Raw genomic sequence first — 22,756 nt, 5'->3', positions numbered from 1 at the left:
GAATTTACAATTTTGTGAAGTAGCTTTATCCTAGTGAGTTGATTAAATCGATGAGTAGAAGAATAGTAGATAAAAGACCAAAATTAGAGTTGATTGAATTGATGAGTGGAAGAATAGTAGATGAAAGACCAAAATTAGTGTTGATTGAATCGATGAGTAGAAGAGTAGTAAATGAAAGACCAGAATTAACAATTTTGTAAAGTAGCTCTATCTCGGCAAGTTTATTGAATCGATGAGTAGAAGAATAGTAAATGAAAGAACAAATTAACAGTTTTGGAAAATAGCTCTATCCCAGTGAGTCAATTGAATCGATGAGTGAAAGACCAAAATTAGAGTTCATTGAATCGATGAGTAGGAGAGTAATAGATGAAAGAGCAAAATTAACAATTTTGTGAAGTAGCTCTATCACAGTGAGTTGATTGAATCAATGAGTAAAAGAGTAGTAAATGAAAGACCAAAATTAACAATTTTGTAAAATAGCTCTATCCCAGTGAGTGAATTGAATCGATGAGTAAAACAGTAGGTGCAAGACCAGAATTAAACATTTTTTAAATTACTTTCCTAGAAATTCCAGTCACAAAAAAATAATACAAAAAATCGCTTCGCTGGCGTAAAAAAAAATTAATTTTTCGACAAATCGATTCGAGATCGGCATCCATAGACAATTGCATTTGCACATAACGATCAGTTATCATGTTACTCTTACATGTGCTTCGATGGAAAAACAAAAACTGTCAAAAAGAGTTTCTCAAATTAAAAAGAAAAGATTGTATACTTCTTTTTTAAATCGTTTCGATTTTCTGTTGAAAATATCGATCTTTTGAAACATCCTAACCAAAGTAGTCATGGTCTCGATTATATTACAGATGAAATTTTATTCGGTTCTTTGTAACCAATTTTCAAAATGGAGGTTCTTCGTAACTCTCTCGAGAATCGAAATCCATATGACAATTTTCAAACTCTGACGCGTACACAAGACTATCTTTATGTTTAACCGTGTAGTAATAAATAAGAAATGTCAATCTACGTATGATACATTTGTTATCAGTATTAATTACACAATATTATTGAATGAACTGTTCAAAGTGTCGTTCCCGATGACGTGTACGTGTCTTTGCTCTCGTTATCAATGAGTCATAAACCGGTGCCATCATTTCAAGCTTTATTCGATCGAAAGCGTTTATTGTTCCTTCCTTCGAGGATTCACGCTAGTTTTTGCGAACAATCTTTCCTTAACACGACCAAACAAATCGTTACCTATAATAGTCCTTTACCTGCTGCTTTCCCATTATCATCACAAGCTCCTAATGCTTTTACCTATCAGCGTACTCGCGATTGCTACAACTAGTCATTGTTGTACAGGCTGAAGATAAAAGTGTAAAAACATTACACATGGCAAAGAAAGTACACACGGAAATAAATATTTCATAATGGATTTTCACGTTTCTCTATACACTGAATAATTATAAATATAATTCATCGTCGTGAAAAATTTAAAAAATTATTTTCTAGCCGAAAAAAGCGAGGCAACATTGAGAATGAAAATTCGTAGACAAATTTAACGTAAAAATATTTACAATTTTACGTGTTGCAATAATTTTGAATATTACACCTTGTGAAACAATGTTTGTACCAACGTTGTTTTTCTGTGTTAAACAAAACCGAATAATCGTGAAAATAAACCGATACATCGAGATGAACCTGATAAACGTGACAAGAAAGTTGAATCCACTTGCAACATAAACTATGAATGTATCTTTGCGAGATGATACCTCTGCTCGTGTCGATATTCGCAATATTTATTATCCTGCACGATAAGGGGTAGATTGTAAATATACAAAGTTGAAATAAAAAAAGAAAGTTGTACATGTACAGAGTTCCTCGCTCTGAACATTTGTTCCTCAGTGAGAAAACTTTCCACACCTCTCTCATGGGTGTTGTAAATTTATTTTACATGTCCCCCATAAAGTTCGATTCACTGTCTATGGAATATCAGTGAGAGACACGTGTTTCGTTGATAAAAATTCTATTACAGATCGAATTTCCACGCGAGACCGTGTATCGAGTCGTTGTTATCTTCACTAAATAAACAACACTAATAATAATAACAATAGTGATACAATAATACGAAATTATATTTACAGAAAAGATACGTGTAAAAATATTTATTTTTCTACGATCTACCGTACGATAAGTTAATACCGTAAGTTAATACTTTGTTGAGTATCTTTTATATATTGTTGCAAGTTTTGATCCATCGTGCGTAGATTGAACTAATCATTTGCTGCATAATTCACAATTTATGTCGTACCGTTAGTCTATCGCAATTTTCAGAGACAAATCATGGTAGAATTTCTAAATCGAAAGTGTCCACGTTTAAAGTACGAGTGTATCGATTGAGGTTCGTACAGATGGGAATTAGAATTGGTAATTCTAACATTGAAACCGATTAAACACGTAAATTATGTTATATGCGCAGAGTGGGCAGACACTCGGGTACAACGTAAGAAAAATATGCACAGGTGGCGTAGAGCGATGTATGATACGCGATAATGAATAATGGCAGTGATTTTCGTTCACGGTGGAGTTACAAATAATGTGCGCTTTAGCGGCAACAACGACGCGGAAAATACGTAAATTCGATCGTTGTGGAATTGGGAATGTCGAAAAGTGTTTTCAAGCTTGCGTATCTTTGTCTCGCACGAACGACGAGATTTCTAATTTATCGTATCTTAATAATGTGTAATAATGCATTTACACAAATCGAGTACACAAGTCGAGATACGATTACGGAGTGAAATTACGGTACAAATGTACAATGAATATTTATCGGTGTGGTGTAATTGACTGTTACGTGCATCTCGAGTAGATATACTGAAATCGATGCGATTTAAAATAGCTGGGCGCACGATAAAAGAATCCAACGATTTAGATAGAAATATAAGACCGGTGTTATTTCGCAGTTAACTGTCTCTTATTATTATTACTTATCGATATCCGTGGATTTATAGACTTTATATTTCATTACCACGCTCAAAAGTATTCGATCGCCGTGTACGATTAAAGAGCAGAAGTTTGATTATCGTGTGTCGAGGAGAGATAAGATTCTTCGTGGAATCAGAAATCTATTATTCTTCGTGATCGAGAACGATCTGCGGAAATTCGGTCAAAAGTGACGACTGTCAACGTTGTATTACGATATATAACGATAGTGTTCGGATAATTCAATGTGGAAATACTTTATGGTTAGTATCAGTAGGTATCGAATTCTTGGGTACTCGATTGAATTTCGAATAGTTGAATATTCGAATCTCGAGAATACTCACTACTTGATATTCGAATTATATTCCATAATTATATGAATCGTCAAAGTGTTCGAGTACTCGAATTACGTTACCCTGCTATTATTTGAATCACCAAAGTGTTTAAGTATTCGAATACTCGACTATTCGAATTATTTTCCCGGGATGTTTCAATCACCGAAGTTTTCAACTATTCAAACATTCGACTACTCGAAACTATTCGTCTCGAATATTTCAATCATCGAATCGTCCAACTATTCCATTCTTTAAGTATTCGAATCACCAAGGTGTTCAAGTATTTGAGTTATATTTCCCTATTATTTGAATCACCGAAGTGTTCAACTATTCGAATACTCGACTACTCTAATTCTTCTCCGCGAATATTTCAATCATCGAATTGTCCAACTATTCCACTCCTCAACTATTAGAATCACCAAGGTATTCAACTATTCGAGTTACATTCCCCTATTACTTAAACCATCGAAGTGTTCAACTATTCGAATACTCGACTACTCGAATTCTTCTCCCCGAATATTTCAATCGTCAAATCCTCCAACTATTCGACTACTCGACTACTATAATTATTCTCCCCGAATATTTCAATCGTCAAATCCTCCAACTATTCGAGTACTCGACTACTCGAATTCTTCTCCCAAAATATTTCAATCGTCAAATCCTCCAACTATTCGACTACTCGACTACTATAATTCTTTTCCGCGAATATTTCAATCGCCAAATCCTCCAACTATTCGAGTACTCGACTACTATAATTCTTCTCAAATATTTCAATCACCAAATCCTCCAACTATTCGAACACTCGACTACTCGAATTATTCTCCCCGAATATTTCAATCGTCAAATCCTTCAACTATTCGAACACTCGACTATTCTAAATCTTCTCCTCAAATATTTCAATCGCCAAATCTTCCAACTATTCGAACACTCGACTACTCGAATTATTCTCCCAAAATATTTAAATCGCCAAATACTCCAACTATTCGAGTACTCGACTATTCTAAATCTTCTACTCAAATATTTCAATCGTCAAATCCTCCAACTATTGAGTACTCGACTACTATAATTATTCTCCCCAAATATTTCAATCGTCAAATCCTCCAACTATTCGAGTACTCATCTACTATAAATCTTCTCCCCAAATATTTCAATCTCCAAATCCTCCAACTATTCAAATACTCAACGATTCGAGCACCATTCCCCTACTTGCTATTCAAATATGAAGTGACTATTCAAATCACCAAAATACTCCAATACAAAGAAATTCGAACTCTCATTTCCGACACTTATCCACCTTCTCAACAATCCCCTCTCCCCCTCTACCCAACAACATACATTGTACCACCGGCTACAATATTCGCAAATTTGTCTCCCTACCTGCGCTTCGCGAAACGAAAAAGAAAACACCGTACCCGCCGTTCGAGACATCTAAAAAAAAAAGAAAAAAAAAAAGAAAAGAACGAAATTTCGTATCCACGGTTCCGTCTGTTCCGTCGGTTCCGATCGATCCATCGCGCTGGGCCGCGTACGGCCGCGAAAGCGGCAGAGGTTTTGGTCCCGCCTACACGGATCTTATTCGTGGCCGCGATGGCCGCTATCCCGTATCTCCGATTCTACGCTCGAAGCGGAGTCGCGCCTCGAAGGTGGAGACGCGTCTGCGCGCTCTGTCTCGCTCTTCCTCCGTCTCCTTTCGTCGAACGCTGCCCTCTTCCCTCCAGTCCCCTCCCTCCGTCCCTCTCCTATCACCTTCTCGCTTACACGGGCGGCGATTCTCCTCGTCGACGACGTCGACGAACTCCTAGGCCCGCCGCTCCTCGTCTCCCCCCACCGCGTCTCTCCCCCCCTCGTCCTTTACGCTGGTTCCGAGAAACCATTCGATCTCGCTCAGGAGCGATCGCGAATCCCAATTTTCCCCCTCCCTTTCTCTCTGCTCATCTCTTTCTTTCTCTTTCTCTCTCTGTTTCTCTCTGTTTCTCTGTGTTTCTCTCTCTTTCACTCTCTATCTTCTTTTTCTCTCTCTGTTTCTCTCTCTTTCACTCTCTATCTTCTCTTTCTCTCTGTTTCTCTTTGTTACCTCTCTCTTTCTCTCCATCTTCTCTTTCTCTCTCTGTTTCTCTCCATCTTCTCTTTCTCTCTCTGTTTCTCTCCATGTTCTCTTTCTCTCTCTGTTTCTCTCCATCTTCTCTTTCTCTATCTCTTTCTCTCTCAGTTTCTCTCCATCTTCTCTTTCTCTCTCAGTTTCTCTCCATCTTCTCTTTCTCTCTGTTCCCCTCCATCTTCTCTTTCTCTATCTCTTTCTCTCCATCTTCTCTTTCTCTATCTCTTTCTCTCCATCTTCTCTTTCTCTATCTCTTTCTCCCTCAGTCTCTCTCCATCTTCTCTTTCTCTCAGTTCCCCTCCATCTTCCCTTTCCCTCTCCGTTTCTCTCCATCTTCCTCTGGCCCCCTGCCACGTTCCCGACCCCTCCGCGATTCGCGGGATCTTGTTTTCGAGCGTTTCTGGCGGGCGTCGAGTGCTCTCGTTCGCGGGAATCGATTCCGACGTCACTTCCTCGAAGTGCTCGCGAGCTCCGAGTCTAGTCTGTTGGAAGATCGATCGCGGCCCTCGAGACGTGTCGCGATCCATCGCGACGCCCTGACGAGCTTGAAACTTTCGAAAGATTCCGCGGAGGCAATTGGTTCATCGCTACCGTTCGATGATATTCGTTACTCGTATAGTGGGACTCGTCGTCGCCGATTTAAATATCTCGATCTTGGCAATCCGGTAAGAATTTGAACTCGAATGTTAACGATCCGTTAACCTTTAAATTATTTACGACCCACGGGGAGCAATTATGTAACAGGACCGCGAATATCGGCGATGTATGTAAATGTTAGGTGTATAATTAGTACCGGCACCGACTGGACAGGTCGGTTGAACTCGAATGTTAAAATTAATTTTTTTTTACGCCAGTGTGAGGAATTGTAACTAATTATGAGCAGAAATGCTGCAAGGGGCTGTATTCGGGCGATTTTGCATGTTATGGAACAGTCACGTATTTCTTCGTGTTAATAAATTACGAAAGTTTCAGAAACGATAAAAGAGACAGTCGTCTTCTACCGTTTCAAAATTAACGATTATGTAATACTGAGATTAGGTCTTTTTTGTGGTATAATTTTTTTTGCTTCGCGCATGATCGATCAGACGCTGGCGTGCGGTGAACGCCTATGGGCGTTCAGCGTGCAGGTATACTTAATGCGCGAGAAGGTCTCCCGCACGAAGCGTGTTTTGTGTCAAAGTCGTGTGTAATTGACTGGATAATAACATTTTGCTTAGAAGTACTTTCCAATAAATGTAGAACCACTGTTAGGGTGGAATTTTCAATTCCAAAATCATTTGTATGATTTGCAACAAAGACGTGGAATAGAAGAGAATAAATCCAAGAAGCAAAAGTTTGCGTTACTTTTAGCTGCAACTGAACAAATTAAAACATATGCGGAAAATAGAAATTTGCACTGTTTTTAAGAGTGGGTACGCTTCAACAAATCTGGAAACTCTTACACAAGATTTTCCGTTTAAAAATTCTTTATGTGGTAACCGCGTTAAGAGGTGGAACAAATAAACTATATATGAATCACAGAAATTTGCATTTTTTCTTGAAGAGGGGAAGGGAGACATTTTTCAAAAAATTTGAAAACTATTACACAAAATATTCCTCCTTGAATTTCTTTACACGATAATAGCGATAAAAAGTTAAAATAAAAAGATATAAGCCTTGCCACAGAAATTTGCATTCCTCCTTGGTGAGCATTTTTCAAAAATTTAATAGCGATAAAAAGGTAAAACAAATAAAATACATATAAGTCACAGAAATTTTCTTTGCTTCTTAAGGAAAGAAGGTAGGCATTTTTCAAAAAATTAAAAAAATTTTGAAAAAAATATTCGCCCTTAAAATTCTTTACACGGTAATAGCGATAAGAATATAAATCAAATAAAATATATACAAACCACAGAAATTAGCATTCCTTCTTAAGGAGGAAAGGTAGATGTTTTTCAAAAAATTTTAAAAATTTTGCAAAAAATACTCTCCCTTAAAATCCTTTACATGGTAACCACGATAAAAAAATTAATCAAATAAAATACACACAAGCTTCAGAAATTAGCATTTACTACTTGAGGAAAGAAGGTAGACATTTTCCAAAAAATTTGAAAACTGTTGCAAAAAATACTCTCCCTTAAAATCCCTTACACGGTAACCACAATAAAGAAATAAATCAAATAAAATACATACAAGCTTCAGAAATTAGCATTTACTTCTTAAGGAAGGAAGATAGACATTTTTCAAAAAATTTGAAAACCGTTGCAAAAAAATATTCCCCTCCGAAATGTTCAAAACGTTTAAACCGCAACCGTTCTGTTTTCCGTTTCTGTCGAGCAGATGCCGCGGTTCTAGCTCTCGGGGAGGATGTTCCACGGGGGCGGAAGCGGTGGGTACGGTGCAAGTTCCGACTACCAGCAACAGTCCCAGCAGCAGCAGCAGCAGCAACACGGTCAGCAGCTTCAGGCGCCCGTATACGTGCCCTCTTCGAGGCCGACCATTCCATCGGCTGCGACGGCGGCGGCGGCGGCTGCTGCAGCGGCTGCCCAGTATCACTCGTTCCCCGGTTCAGGCTCGCCCGCTTGGTAAGTTCTCCGCTCGGCTGGCCGATTCCACGATTATTAGTGATGGGACCGATGCTGCATCGAAAGCTACCGAGACCAGTTCACGAACCGTTACGATACCCCAACGCGAACAAGTTATCGATATACGTTATAATACGATATAAGTTATCGAAACGGGACGTCACCATGGAGCGTGGTGTAAATTGTTACCGATACTTTTGTAACCAACATCGCAAAGAAACTTTCTTAAGTCTGTAACCTAAAGTTACTCTTCTTGAAGTTTTCTAACGAACATTGAAAGGTATTCTTCAACCACGATGCACTTGTGTCTGTTTCATCGCGTCGCGTTCGATTGCGCAGGGTATTGTTTTTCTGCGATTTAACTCTTGCTGTGCCACGCGTGGGTCTTTTCTGACCCGGAGGGACTTTCAAACTGTGGTTAGCGACAGTTGTGGAATTAATATGACTTTTCTTGGAAAAGAAGAACAGAGTACGATGAAATAATAGAATCTCGGTTTGAAATGTTTATGGGAGGTCAAATTACGGGTCAGTTTGGACCCATATGTGGTTTCTCCCGTGATCGTCACGAAACGTCGGTTTTGCTAGGATTGACGGTACCGTGATTGATGTAGGATACTTTTGCGACGAGTACTGTGGAAGAAGTTAGGATACTTTCGTAACGAGCGCTATGAAAGAATGCACGAGGAATAGTAGGCTTGCTGGTAAGTGGGAGTGAACGGATTATTTTAAGTAGTGCATTCCTCGGGTCCTTTTTGACCCAACGCGTCCGTGTGTATTGATCAATGCTTTTGTGACACGGCGCAAGAAGTGTCACGGTTCTCCTATGACACGGTTTAATCAATTTGGAAGGACCCTTGTATAGCACGATTTCTGATTACACTAAGTTTCGTTTAATATGGTTTTGATACTCCACGGGACGAATTGACCGTGTTATAGGAGGATTGAGTGTATAATACATCGTCGTTGAAAAATTTGGAACGCTAGAAAAGCTTGTAGCGATAATTAGAAAAGTATCGGTATCGAAAATCGATACCATCGTTCCAAAAGCTTGTAGCGACAGTTATGAAAGTATCGGTGTCAATAATCGATACTAGCTACACAAAAGCTTGTAGCGACAGTTATGAAAGTATCGGTGTCAATAATCGATACTAGCTACACAAAAGCTTGTAGCGACAGTTATGAAAATATCTGTGTCGAAAATGGATACCAAAGGTCCAAAAGCTTGTAGCGATAATTACGAAAGTATCTGTATCGAAAGTCAATACCAACGATCGAAAAGTTTGAAACGACAATTGCGAAAGTATCGGTATCGAAAATGATCCAAAAGCTTGTAGCGATAATTACGAAAGTATCGGTATCATTACCAACGATTCAAAAGCTTGTAGCGAGATTTACGAATGTATTTTTATCGGAAACCATTAGAAAGAATCTAAAAGCTGGTAGCGACAATTACAAAAGCATCGATCGAAGACCGACACAGAAGATCCAACAGCTTGTAGCGATAATTACGAAAGTATCGGTATCATTACCAAAGATTTAAAAGTTTGTAGTGACAATTACAAAAGTATGGGCATCAAAAACCGATACAAGCGTTCCGAAAGCTTGTAGCGACAATTACAAAAGTATCGTTGTCGATAACCGCTACAAAAGATCTAAAATCTAGTAGCGAAAATTAAAAAAGTATCGCTGTCGGAAACCGCTACAAAAGATCTAAAATCTAGTAGCGAAAATTAAAAAAGTATCGCTATCGAAAATCGCTACAAAAGATCTAAAAACTGGTAGCAATAATTGCGAAAGTATCGGTATCGAAATCCTATGCAAAAGATCTGAAAGCTAGTAGCGAAAATCACAAAAGTATCGGTATCGGAATCCTATACAAAAGATCTAAAATCTAGTAACGAAAGTTACAAAAGTATCGGTATCGAAAACGGCTACAAAAGATCAGAAAGCTGGTAACGAAAACTACGAAAGTATCGTTATCGAAAACCGGATACAAAAGATCTAAAATCTAGTAGCGAAAGTTACAAAAGTATCGGTATCGAAAACCGTTAAAAAAGATCAGAAAGCTGGTAGCGACAAGTGCCCAAGTATATAAGATATCGGTATCGTTGACCGATGGGAAATATTTGAAAGCTGGTAGCGACAATTACGAAAGTATCGGTATCGTAAATCGATAACCTTCGACACCTACGAGGGGCTCGTCCCCCGTAGGGATAACCCCACTCATCGTACGTGTAATCCCCCCTCGGTATCAGTCCCGTCACTAACGATTATGGATTCAGGATACCCGTCGACTAACGATACGATCGATCGTCGAAAACGAAAGGGAGAAGACAGCGGCCTCTTGGCAACATGGAGTCGAGACTTACGCCGCTCACCACGCGCTCGCCGGTCACGCGAGCGGTTCCGCATCCGCGGCCGCGGCCGCGGCCGCAGCCGCTGCAATGGGTCAGCACTCGGGGCACGCGCATCCGCACGCCGGTCACCCGCACACGGGACACCCGCACTCGAGTCTCGCTGCGGCCGCGCCCTTTTACGCGCAGAACGTCGCCATGATGTCCTCTTGGCGCGCCTACGACGGTGCCGGATTTCAACGAGCATCGCCATACGGTTCGTATCCCCCTCTACAGTTGGTGGGGGAACCTCACTCTTTTCGCAATTTATACCATCGAGGGGGCCCCCCGTTCGCACACTTCGCTATGGAAGAAAACACAGAGCGTACCGAAAAATCAATCCCTTCGGCCGCCATTTTGTTGCGTTCGGTGTACGTACAGCTCGCGGAGAATCGTGGGGAGATTTATCAACGTAGAGGAAATCGTAACGTAGCGAAAAAATACAGGGAAATCTTGTAACGTAGAGATCGTAGCGAAACGTGGATTAATGTTGATTTTTTAGATCACGTTGTAGAATTGAATCGGTTCGAATCGGTTTCTGGAGTCGCGCGGGAAGATTATTTAATGAAAAAATCGTAAGGAGATTATAACGTAGTGGAGACGCGTGGGGAGAATTTTTAACGTGGAGGAGATTGGATGAGATTGTAGCGTTGTAGAATTGAATCGATTCGAATCGGTTTCTGGAATCGCGCGGAGAGATTTTTTAACGGAAAAATCATAAGGAGATTATAACGTAGTGGAGACGCGTGAGGAGAGTTTTTAACGTGGAGGAGATTGTAGCGTAGCGAAAAAAACCGGGGAAATCTTGTAACGTAGAGATCGTAGCGAAACGTAGATTAATGTTGATTTTTTAGTTCACGTTGTAGAATTGAATCAATTCGAATCGGTTTCTGGAGTCGCGCGGGGAGATTTTTTAACGTAAAGAAGATTATAACGTAGTGGAGATGCGTGGGGAGAGTTTTTAACGTGGAGGAGATTGTAGCGTAGTGGAGCACACGGAGATATCTTGTAACGTAAAGAGATTCCCAGCGAACTGTGGATAAATGTTGATTTTCGAGCGCATTTTTGGAGTCACGTGGATAGATTTTTCAACGTAGAGGAGATTATAGCGTAGTGGAGACACGCGAGGAAATTTTACAACGTAGAGGAGATTGTAATATGTTAGAGACACGTGAGATTTTTTAACTCAGAGGAAATTATAGCGAAAAGAAGACACGTGGAGAAATTTTTTAACGTAGAGGAGATTATAACGTAGCGGAGACACGTGAGGAGATTTTTTAATATAGAGAAGATGTAGCGAAGCGAAAATATATCTTAATTTTTGGGTGAATCTCGCAAAATTGAAATGTGTTCAGATGTAGATGTTATTAGGTAGTAGACATTGTTCTTTTTCACGATCCTCCATAAACAATATTAATTACAAATAAATACTAAATTACAAATAGACACACATACTCAAGTTTCCTAAATCTCAAATAAAACTCACAATTATCCATTGAACATATACTCCGATAAAATGCGAAATCTAATTTAATCTTTAATAGAAGCCTCTGATTTATTAAAGGGAAAATCTTTGAGAAATTGCAAAGCCTAGTCTGCTCCAAAAAAATTGAAACATTTTCTAAATTACAAATACACACACATACTCAAGTTTCCTAAATCTCAAATAAAACACACAATTATCCATCCAACATCAGACACTCCAATAAAATGCAAAATCTAATCTAGTCTTCAATAGGAGCCTCCCTTCTATTAAAAAAAGGCTATGAATCCTAGTTTACTCTAAAAAAACGAAACAATTTCTAAATTACAAATACACACACATACTCAAGTTTCCTAAATCTCAAATAAAACACACAATTATCCATCCAACATCAGACACTCCAATAAAATGCAAAATCTAATCTGGTCTTCAATAGAAGCCTCCCTTCTATTAAAAGGAGCTTATAAATCCTACTTTACTCGAAAAAAACAAAAAATTTTCTAAATTACAAATAGACACACATACTCAAGTTTCTTAAATCTCAGATAAAACTCACAATCATCCATATTAAAAATAGACACACATACTCAAGTTTCTCAAATCTCGAATAGAACTCGCAATCATCCATCCAACATCAGACGCTCGAATAAAATGCAAAATTTAATCTAGTCTTTAGTAGAAGCTTCCCTTTGGAGCTGGTTTCGGCCTCGAGATCGAAAACCGAGTCGTGGGAAGTCGCCACTTTTCTCTCTATCGTTCCTCTATCTTTGGATCGAAGGGATCGCTGCTCCCCAACGCTACTCGAAAGAGACGTAGTACTCGGTGAGAACGATCGGGTAGCTGGCGCTAGACATTAACCAGACTAAAACGCGACGGAAAAGCGGGGCCGCGATGGCTGGACGATAAAAGGAGAAAAAAAGAAAAATTAAAAGAAAAGGAAAAAAGAAATTTAAAAAAGCTCCTTTCCTGGTCGACGAACGCACCGCCACGCGGTGGGCCATCTGCGACGGATAAGCGATAGCGGCTTCTTTGAAACGAACGATACGCGGTCGAGTGGTCGGTTCGGTGTGCACGATGCCCGCCGACTTCTTCTCCGCGGCCGCGGTTTCTTTTCCCACTCTTCCGCCCGCTTCAACGCGCCTCGATGGCCGCGCGCGGTTCCGCGAGCTTCGCCACCGGATAGAGAAACGCGTGGAACAACCATTCGGCATTGGAAGGCCGCGTATTCTAACTTCAACTCGTAAAGTTACACACATTTTGTTCAATGAATTTATTTCGCAGCGATTCTAACGATGAGAATTGGAACGGTGGATTTACTTTTTTTTTAGGTTAGTTTTTCTTATCTTTTAGAGCATACTTTGTTTTGGGGAGGATGTAGGCGTATTGTAACTTTACATCGTAAAGTTCCACACATTTTGTTCACTGAGTTTATTTCGCAGCGATTCTAACGATGAGAATTGGAACGGTGAATTTATTTTTTTAGGTTAGTTTTTCTTATCTTTTAGAGCATAGTTTGTTTCGGCAAGAATGTAGGTGTATCGTTACTTTACATCGTAAAGTTACACATATTGTTCACGGACTCTATTCCGCAGCGATTCTAACGATGAGAATTGGAACAGTGGATTTATTTTTTTTAGGTTAGTTTTTCTTATCTTTTAGAGCATACTTTGTTTCGCGAGGATGTAGGTGTATTGTAACTTCACCTCGTAAAGTTCCACACATTTTATACACGGAGTCTATTTCGCAGCGATTCTAACGATGAGAATTGGAACAGTGGACTTATTTTTTTAGGTTAGTTTTTCTTTTCATTTAGAGCAAACTTTGTTTCGGAGAGAATGTAAGTGTAGATACTATTTCGCCACGATTGTAAAGATAACAGTGGCAACGGTAGAATTATATTTTTAGGTTAGTTTCTTAAATATGTGTAGCGTCTTGATTTATTTCGACAGGAATATACACTATTATTTCGCTACGATTCTAATCATAACAATTGGACTTATTTTTTGCGGCTAGTTTTTCTAATATTTAATGAATTTCTAATAGAATCTTAGTTCATTTTCACACAACATTAGGGGTACTATTGTTTCGCCATATTGTCGAAACGTACGAAAAGACCGCACAAAATGGCGACCGAATCTTTCCCTCGGTTCACTCATCCTGTTCAGTTTTCACCAATCCTTCCAAATTTCGTTCCCTTCGTAAATTTTTAGATTATACAATCTTACTTTCAAATCGACAAATTGTACGCGTTTATATCATTAACAACAACAACAACAACAATAATAATAATAATAAAATAAAATGAAAACTTAATAAAAATACTTGCAGATCCGCGATGGAATTTCAATTCATGTATCTGGCGAACTGTACACGAGCTCACATTTTATAATAACGTTAATAATGATAATAATAATAAGATTAATAATTATAATAAGAATAATAATAATAACGTTAATGATGATAATAATAATGGAAAAAAAAGAAAATGAAAACATAATAAAAATACTTCCAGACACTGGAATGGACTTTCAGTTCGTGTAACACGAATCGATCCGTGTATCAAAAATATCTATCTGGCGAACTGTACACGAGCTCAAACTTTATAAAAACATTGATAATAATAACAGTAACAATCGCAATAATAAAAAAAAATAATAATAATAATAGTAACAATTCGCAATAATAGTAAAAAAATAATAGCAATAATAACAGAGTAACAACGAAAAAAAAAAAGAAAAGCAAAAAAAAGGAAATGAAAGCGAAATAAAACTACTTGCAGACACCGCGATGGACTTTCAGTTCGGCGAGGGGCGCGAGTGCGTGAATTGCGGGGCGATCTCGACGCCTCTATGGAGACGGGACGGCACCGGACATTATCTGTGCAACGCGTGCGGACTGTATCACAAGATGAACGGAATGAACAGACCGTTGATCAAGCCCTCGAAACGGCTGGTAAGTTGGTCGTCCGAGTCACGATGCGGTCCGTGCTGGTGCGCGCGATCCGGAGGAGAAACGTCCAGTTCTCCGCTGTCCCCGCATCATCGAGTTTTCGCCGTAGACGGCGACTCGTCGCGCGATCCACGAATGGAACGGATGTTGGGATTTCAGACCGCGACCAGGCGGCTGGGACTATGCTGCACGAATTGCGGGACCCGCACCACCACGCTCTGGAGGCGCAACAACGAGGGTGAGCCGGTATGCAACGCGTGCGGTCTATACTTCAAGCTGCACGGGGTGAACAGACCCCTGGCGATGCGGAAGGACGGCATACAGACGCGGAAACGCAAGCCGAAAAAGACGCCCGAGCCGAACGCCAGACCGTCCGCCGGGGACCACGAGGCGACCGCCGTCTCGACCGCTTCGTCGCCGTCCACCGGTAAGGGAAACGATATTTTCCGTTCTCTATTGGTATAATGACGCTCTATCGTAGCGATGGGAACGACGTGGAACATGTGAAGGAATTACGGGCGTGTACAGTACGCGTGCGAGAAGATTGCATTTGGTGGTATCGTGTTAGTTTCGCAGAGATTCTAGTTGTTACTATTGAAGTAGGAATGACGAGAGGGTTAGAAAATTTCGGATATGTATAGTACGCGCGCGAGAAGATTGCATTTGGAGTTATCGTCTTACTTTCGCAGAGATTCTAGTTGTTACTATAGAAGTAGGAACGACGAGGAGAGTTAGAATATTTCGGATATGTATAGTACGCGCGCGAGAAGATTGCATTTGGAGTTATCGTACTACTTTTGCAACGATTCTAGCTGTTTTTCTAGCGGTAGGAATGATGAGGAGAGTTACAAAATTTCGGATATGTACAGTACGCGCGCGAGAAGATTGCATTTGGAGTTATCATGTTACTTTCGCAGAGACTCTAATTGTCCCTATAGAAGTAGGAATGACGAGGAGAGTTACAAAATTTCGGATATGTATAATACGCGCGCGAGAAAATTGCATTTTTAATTATCGTACTACTTTTGTAACGATCCTAGCTGTTCTTATAGAAATATGAATGACGAGGAGAGTTAGAAAATTTCGAATATGTATAGTACGCGCGCGAGAAAATTGCATTTGGAGTTATCGTGTTACTTTTGCAATGATTCTAGCTGTCCTTATAGCGGTAGAAATGACGAGCAAAATGGCAGACATATATAGTACACGCGCGAAAAGATTGCATTTGGAATTATCGTACTACTTTCGCAGAGATTCTAGCTATCCCTATAGAAGTAGGAATAACGAGGAAAGCTACAAAATTTCGGACATGTATAGTACGCACGCGAGAAAATTACATTTGGAATTATCGTACTACTTTCACAGCGATTCTAGCTGTCCCTATAGCGATAGAAATAATGACGAAAGTAACAAAATTTCGAATATGTATACTACGCGCGCGAGAAGATTGCATTTGAAGTTACTACGTTGTACTATTTATGCAACGATTCTAGCTGTCTCTATAGAGGTAGGTCCGACGAGGAAAGTTACAAAATTTTAGACATGTATAGTATGCACGCGAAAAGATTGCATTTGGAGTTATAGAGGGTCCTATTCGTTCACTATCTCCTTAGAAACCTATAGAAAACCTACACTCGTTTCACTCCTTTTTATGTCTAACAAGCATTACGTTGGACGAAGAGTGCCCTCAACTGTGAAGGCAATCTTCTCGCGCAAGTACTATACAATCGCGAGTACAACTTTGACCAATTCTTCCAAGTTTCTCTGCAACGATTTCCCAACGACGGAGAAAATAAAAAATATCGAGCACGTACAGAACGCGCGTGAAAAGATTACATCTAGAGTTACAGCGTGCTCTACTCGTTTGTCACCTTCTCGAGCGCGTACTTGGATTACCCTCCTGATAAGATATCCCCTGAAACGAAGGCGTTGCACTATTCAAAACCACCGTACACCTAAGCGCACCCAATATCCTCGAAGAAATAATAACAAACCTTAATTCGTAGAGGTCACCACCGCGTTACAATACTCAGAATGACCGGAAAACAAACCGTACACTGTACCAGTATCCCCGAAGAGCTTACGCGCGTCTATCTTCTCTTTCGTTCGGAAAAGTTGTACAAAAACATGAATCTTCTTCTTCCGTCTTCCATAATTCGCAACACACAGCACACTAAACAATCAACGAAGCATTTCTGAATTGTCCACCGACTCAGAATCATTCCCATCGCTACTCGCGAGCTTTCGTCCCACGTTTCACCGTCTGCCTTTCAACCGGACACGGATCTTTTCGCGTGATCCGCAGAACTCAAGAGCAGCCAGCAGCAACAGCAGCAGCAGCAGCAGCAGCAGCAGCAGCAACAGCAACAACACCAACAGCACCAACAGCAGCAGCAGCAGCAACAGCAACAACAACAACATCAAATCGAGGCGTCGAAATCGTCAGGTGCGTCGAGCTCGACCGACAGACCTGTATACTTGGGGCACACGTCGCTGCTGGCAACCGGAAGTGTGGCCACCGTGAAAACGGAACCACGAAGCTGCGACGGGATCGTCGGGCAACCGTACTCCTCGTACTACCAGCACCATCCCCATCAGCTCGGTGTGTCGAGCAGCGAGCATCAGCAGCAAACGTACTACGGTAGCCAGGAGGCACCTTATCATCATCAGCATCACGTGACGGCTGCCGCCAAATTGCTCGCCTCTTCGTAACTCGATCACGACGACACATCACGGTGGATGATATCGATCAACGGACGAAACAACGACCCGCGAGGAAACGTTTCGTCGATGCGGAGACGCGGAGGCGTCGCGCGTACCAACGTGTAAAACGACGACATCTCGATCGTACGGGAGTGAAAACAACGAACAGAAAGAACAAACGATCGTATCGTTCGACGTTTCGGTCGGCGCACAAGATACGATTCGATCCGATCCAGTTTCGCGTCACAGAGACACCCAAGCGCGGGAGAAACGCGTACGATTGGTCTACGTTCGCGACAGGACGACGACACTCTCGGTGCTCCTCGTCGAGACGGGTTTTACACGCGACGCGGTGTGTTCGTTTCGGGGCTGGGAGCGGCGAATCTTTTGTGTATTCGAGGACGGGGACACTTCGGTGATTCGACGGATACAAGTTGAACACTACTCGGATACCATTCGAACAGTTGAGTCGTCGGGACTACTCGTATAGTCGAGTATTCGAGTACTGCTCGAACAGTTGAATCTTCGAGTGTTACTCGTAGAGTCGAGGGTTTGAATGCTACTGGAACTGTTGAATCTTCGAGTGCTGCTCGTATAGTCGAGTGTTTGAATACTACTCAAGTTGTTGAGTCATCGGTACTACTCGTATAGTCGAGTATTCGAGTACTGCTCGAACAGTTGAATCTTCGAGTGTTACTCGTAGAGTCGAGTGTTTGAATGCTACTGGAACAGTTGAATCTTCGAGTGGTACTCGTAGAATCGAGTGTTTGAATACTAGTTGAGTAGTTGAGTCGTCGTGAATACTCGTATAGTCGAGTATTCGAGTACTGCTCGAATAGTTGAATCTTCGAGTGCTACTCGTAAAGTCGAGTGTTTGAATAGTACTGGAATAGTTGAAGTTTCGAGTGCTACTCGTATAGTCGAGTGTTTGAATACTACTCGAGTAGTTAAGTCGTCGGTATTACTCGTAGTGTTGAGTGTTTGAATACTACTGGAATAGTTGAGTCTTCGAATGCTACTCGTAGAGTCGAGTGTTTGAATACTACTGGAATAGTTGAACCTTCGAGTGCTACTCGTACAGTCGAGTGTTTGAATACTACTCGAGTAGTTGAGTAGTCGAGTGCTACTCGGATACTTGAGTGTTTGAATACTACTCGAACACTCGAGTATTCGAATGTTACCGAGACAGTTGAATATTCGAATACTGCTCGAATACTTACACATTCGAATATTTTGTGCACCGATTAATACACTCCAGTGAAAAGAAAAAAGAATACTCGATCTTACGCAAAATAGTGATCGACCAAAACCCTCTGGCTCTTTTTCGTAAATTTTTATATTCGATGCCACCTGCACAGTTAGCGAAACGAATTCGTAGTCGAGAAATACGTGAGAATGATTGTAAAAGCGCTGGTTTATTAACCAAATGATTCGAACTACTGTTGCCAATTAATATCAGCATGTTTTTATGTTTCTCGTAGCTTTCGATGTCGTGTTCTCTTTATCTCCGGTGCGAGTAAGCGATACAAATTTCTCGACAATAAATAGGAATATGTAGGGAGGGAAAGTGTTACAAACAAATCTTAATTCGAAAGCTACGAGATAAATGCAGACACGGTGGTCTTGATACTTTTCATCGTAATATACGTGAGAAGCGAGCAAGGAATCAAGTTTCCACAGATTTAACACGATCGAGATTTCTTGCTTCAAGGAGTGGTCCGCTTTTTTCGCGTCCGGGTGTATTTGAATAGCGTGGAATCGAGTTGCGTAAGTATATGAATGCTTTCTTAGTCGAATAACGATATTCGAGTACTCAAACATTCCAAGTTCGTTCGCAGCATTCGCATACCCGACACAGTATTCGAATACACAACAATTCGGAATTTACTTCAAGCATTCGAGCATACCTAAAATGTTCGCCGTTCGTTTCAATCATTCGAACATACGTAAAACATTTGAATAACAATGTTCGAAGACTCGAATATTCCACGTTTTTCAAGTATTCGAATTCTCGTCAAAGTATTCGAATATTCAAATATTCCACGTTTCTTTAAGTATTCGAATTCTCGTCAAAGTATTCAAATACTCAAATATTTCACATGTTTTCAACTATTCGAATGCTCGTCAAAGTATTCGAATACTCAAATATTCCACGTTTCTTCAACTATTCGAATTCTCGTCAAAGTATTCGAATATTCAAATATTCCACGTTTCTTTAAGTATTCGAATTCTCGTCAAAGTATTCAAATACTCAAATATTCCACATGTTTTCAAGTATTCGAATGCTCGTCAAAGTATTCGAATACTCAAATATTCCACGTTTCTCAACTATCCGAATTCTCGTCAAAGAATTTGAATACTCAAATATTCCACATTTCTTCAACTATTCGAATTCTCGACAAAGTATTCGAATACTCAAATATTCCACGTTTCTCCAACTATTCAAATTCTCGTCAAAGTACTCGAATATTCAAATATTCCACGTTTCTCCAACTATTCAAATTCTCGCCAAAGTATTCAAATATTGAAATATTCCACCTTTCTCCAACTATTCGAATTCTCGTCAAAGTACTCGAATACTCAAATATTCCACGTTTCTCCAACTATCCGAATGCTCGTCAAAGTATTTAAATACCCGAATATTCAAAATTCGTTCCACAGTGTTCGAATACCCGTCAGATAATTCGAATACCGGTCGAATAATTCGAATACCTGAAAATTCGAAACTGGTTCGACATCGTTCACTGCCCGAGTATTCGCACGCACGAACAATCCCAGCCCGTATTTCTTCGCGCCTGTTCCGCCGCAAACTCGCGACCGCCTATCACCCATTACTCAACGTTCGCGCCTGAAAATTACTTAGTTGTAAATAATTGTGTATCGGAGCACGGCGCATCCGGAGTTGTCGGTGTGCAATTCGACCGAGCAGAGAGAGAGAGAGAGAGAGATAGAGTGAGAGAGAGTGAGAGAGAGGAGGAGGAGAGGGGGGACGAGCATCGTTATCGACGACTTTTAACGCGTGCGCCCCCAGCTCCCCTCCTCCGCCCCCATCCCCATGGACACGCGAGGCCATCCGAATGCGATTCCACGGCGACGAGATCGACGCTACGTGTCGTTCGACAGGGTCTCCGATCGATCCTCGTACCCGATATGCGTGCTACGACGAGTTTCTTCGAAATACGAGCGAGAACGTGAGAACGTGAGAACGCGAAAGAAGTCGTAAAAAATGTCGGTGTAATTTATTGGCCCGCTTTGTCTTGCCGCCTCCTAAGCCACGCGTTATATGTACCGCGAGAAGCTAAGAAGAATGCCTCCCGAGCGATGAGGTTAACGAACACGAAATATGTAAAATTGCGTTTTCACCACGACGATATACATATATATACAGTTTGCTGACCCGATAGGGTGGTAACTATTTAAAAATGAATCCGTATCCCATCCAGGGGCATTCTCTTCGGCTAGGCCCCCCTCCGGTATTACACACGTTTATCGATGAGTTTTGTCGAGAATCGTCCGAATCGATCGGTTCTCTGTACAGTTCCTGTATAATTAGTTTTTTTTTGCGACGCGCAATAAAGAGAACAGCTTTCGATCTTACCGCTTGTCACGAATCACAGAGAGAAAGAGAAAGAGAGAGAGAGAAAGAGAGATGTAAAGAGACGTCTCGATGTACGTATACACGCATACACGAAGACACACTGCCCCCCTGGCCCTCTCACGGGGGCAAGCTGTCGCTGATTCCTCGTCGACCAGTCGAGCCCCAGGCCTCGTCAGTGCTCGGTAAATATTATCCTTCGACGTGTCCCCGACGACCCGAGTGACACTTGCACGCGTCAAAACCTCAGCACACCAACCCCCGCCACCTACCCAATCTACCTACCTGTCCGTCTCTCGACCTCGCTTCCGTCGCTGGCGACGTCGGTCGTCGATAAACCAAACCAACCCCTCGCAGACCACAGCTGCAGGGGACACCTCGTTTGGTCTCCAGTTTTCCAGCGAACGTCGCGACGACGGTGGTCTGTGACTTCGGTGCGACCCTCTGCTCCGGTTGTCGCCGAGGCACCAGTTGGATCCACGTTGTCGGCTCAACCGCCGCGGAGGCCTCGAACGAAATGGGTAAGTCTGTATCGCGTTTGTTGGATTTTGGAGATCTCCGGGCGGGGGGGAGATCGTCGGGGATCTTCTGGGACAGAGATTTGAAGAGATCTTCGAAATGGAGAAAATATTTTTGGGGATCTCTAGGGTAAAGATTGGTGAGAGATCTTCGAAGTGGAGAAAATATTTTTGGGGATCTCTAGGGCGAAGATTGGTCAGAGATCTTCGAAATGGAGAAAATATTGTTGGGGGTCTTTAGAGCAAAGATTGGACAGAGATTTTCAAAATGGAGAAATAATTATTGAGGATCTCCAGGATAAAGATTGGTCAGAGATTTTCAAAATGGAGAAAAAATTGTTGAGGATCTGTAGAGTAAAGATTGGTCAGAGCAAAGATTAGTCAGAGCAAAGATTGGTCAGAGCAAAGATTGGTGAGAGATCTTCAAAATGGAGAAAAAATTGTTGAGGATCTCCAGGATAAAGATTGGTCAGAGATTTTCAAAATGGAGAAAAAATTGTTGAGGATCTGTAGAGTAAAGATTGGTCAGAGCAAAGATTAGTCAGAGCAAAGATTGGTCAGAGATCTTCGAAATAGAGAAAAAATTGTTGAGGATCTCTAGAGCAAATATTGGTGAGAGATCTTCGAAATAGAGAAAATATTGTTGAGTATCTCTAAAACAAAGATTGGTCAGAGATTTTCAAGATGGAGAAAAAATTGTTGAGGATCTGTAGAGCAAAGATTGATCAGAGATCTTCGAAATAGAGAAAATATTGTTGAGTATCTCTAAAACAAAGATTGGTCAGAGATCTTCAAAATGGAGACAAAATCATTGGGAATCTCCAGAGCAAAGATTTGAAGAGATTTTCAAAATGGAGACAAAATTGTTGAGGATCTCCAGGGCAAAGATTTGAAGAGATCTTCAAAATGGAGACAACATTTTTGAGGATCTCCAGGGCAAAGATTTGAAGAGATCTTCAAAATGGAGACAAAATTGTTGAGGATCTCCAGGACAAAGATTGGTCAAAGATATTCAAAATAAAAAAAAATTGTTGAGGATCTCCAGGACCAAAGATTCACCCAGAATCACTAAGACAAAAAAATTATCCAGGGGTAAAAATCCATTAAAGATGATCTCCAGAGCAAAGATTCATTGA

General features: G+C 40.9%; 1 protein-coding gene across 2 annotated transcripts in view; it reads left to right on the top strand.

Moving 5' to 3' along the window:
* LOC143150031 (uncharacterized) overlaps positions 1-18,719 on the top strand; it is an 87,064-nt gene extending 68,345 nt beyond the window's left edge. The window contains exons 2-6 of one of the 2 annotated variants that reach the window (XM_076318031.1): positions 7,735-7,979; positions 10,306-10,589; positions 14,635-14,807; positions 14,964-15,231; positions 17,110-18,719. In XM_076318031.1, the coding sequence (XP_076174146.1) occupies positions 7,762-7,979; positions 10,306-10,589; positions 14,635-14,807; positions 14,964-15,231; positions 17,110-17,516 (1,350 nt within the window). In that variant the 5' untranslated portion in view covers positions 7,735-7,761 and the 3' untranslated portion in view covers positions 17,517-18,719. Of the gene's footprint in view, positions 1-7,734; positions 7,980-10,305; positions 10,590-14,634; positions 15,232-17,109 lie in introns of both variants that reach the window. The other variant, XM_076318024.1, reaches the window with a different exon arrangement.
* Positions 18,720-22,756: the final 4,037 nt, after the last annotated feature.

This window comes from Ptiloglossa arizonensis, chromosome 1 (assembly GCF_051014685.1).
Source record: "Ptiloglossa arizonensis isolate GNS036 chromosome 1, iyPtiAriz1_principal, whole genome shotgun sequence".
NCBI classification, from domain to species: Eukaryota; Metazoa; Arthropoda; class Insecta; order Hymenoptera; family Colletidae; genus Ptiloglossa; species Ptiloglossa arizonensis.
This window is presented reverse-complemented; position numbering and strand designations above follow the sequence as displayed.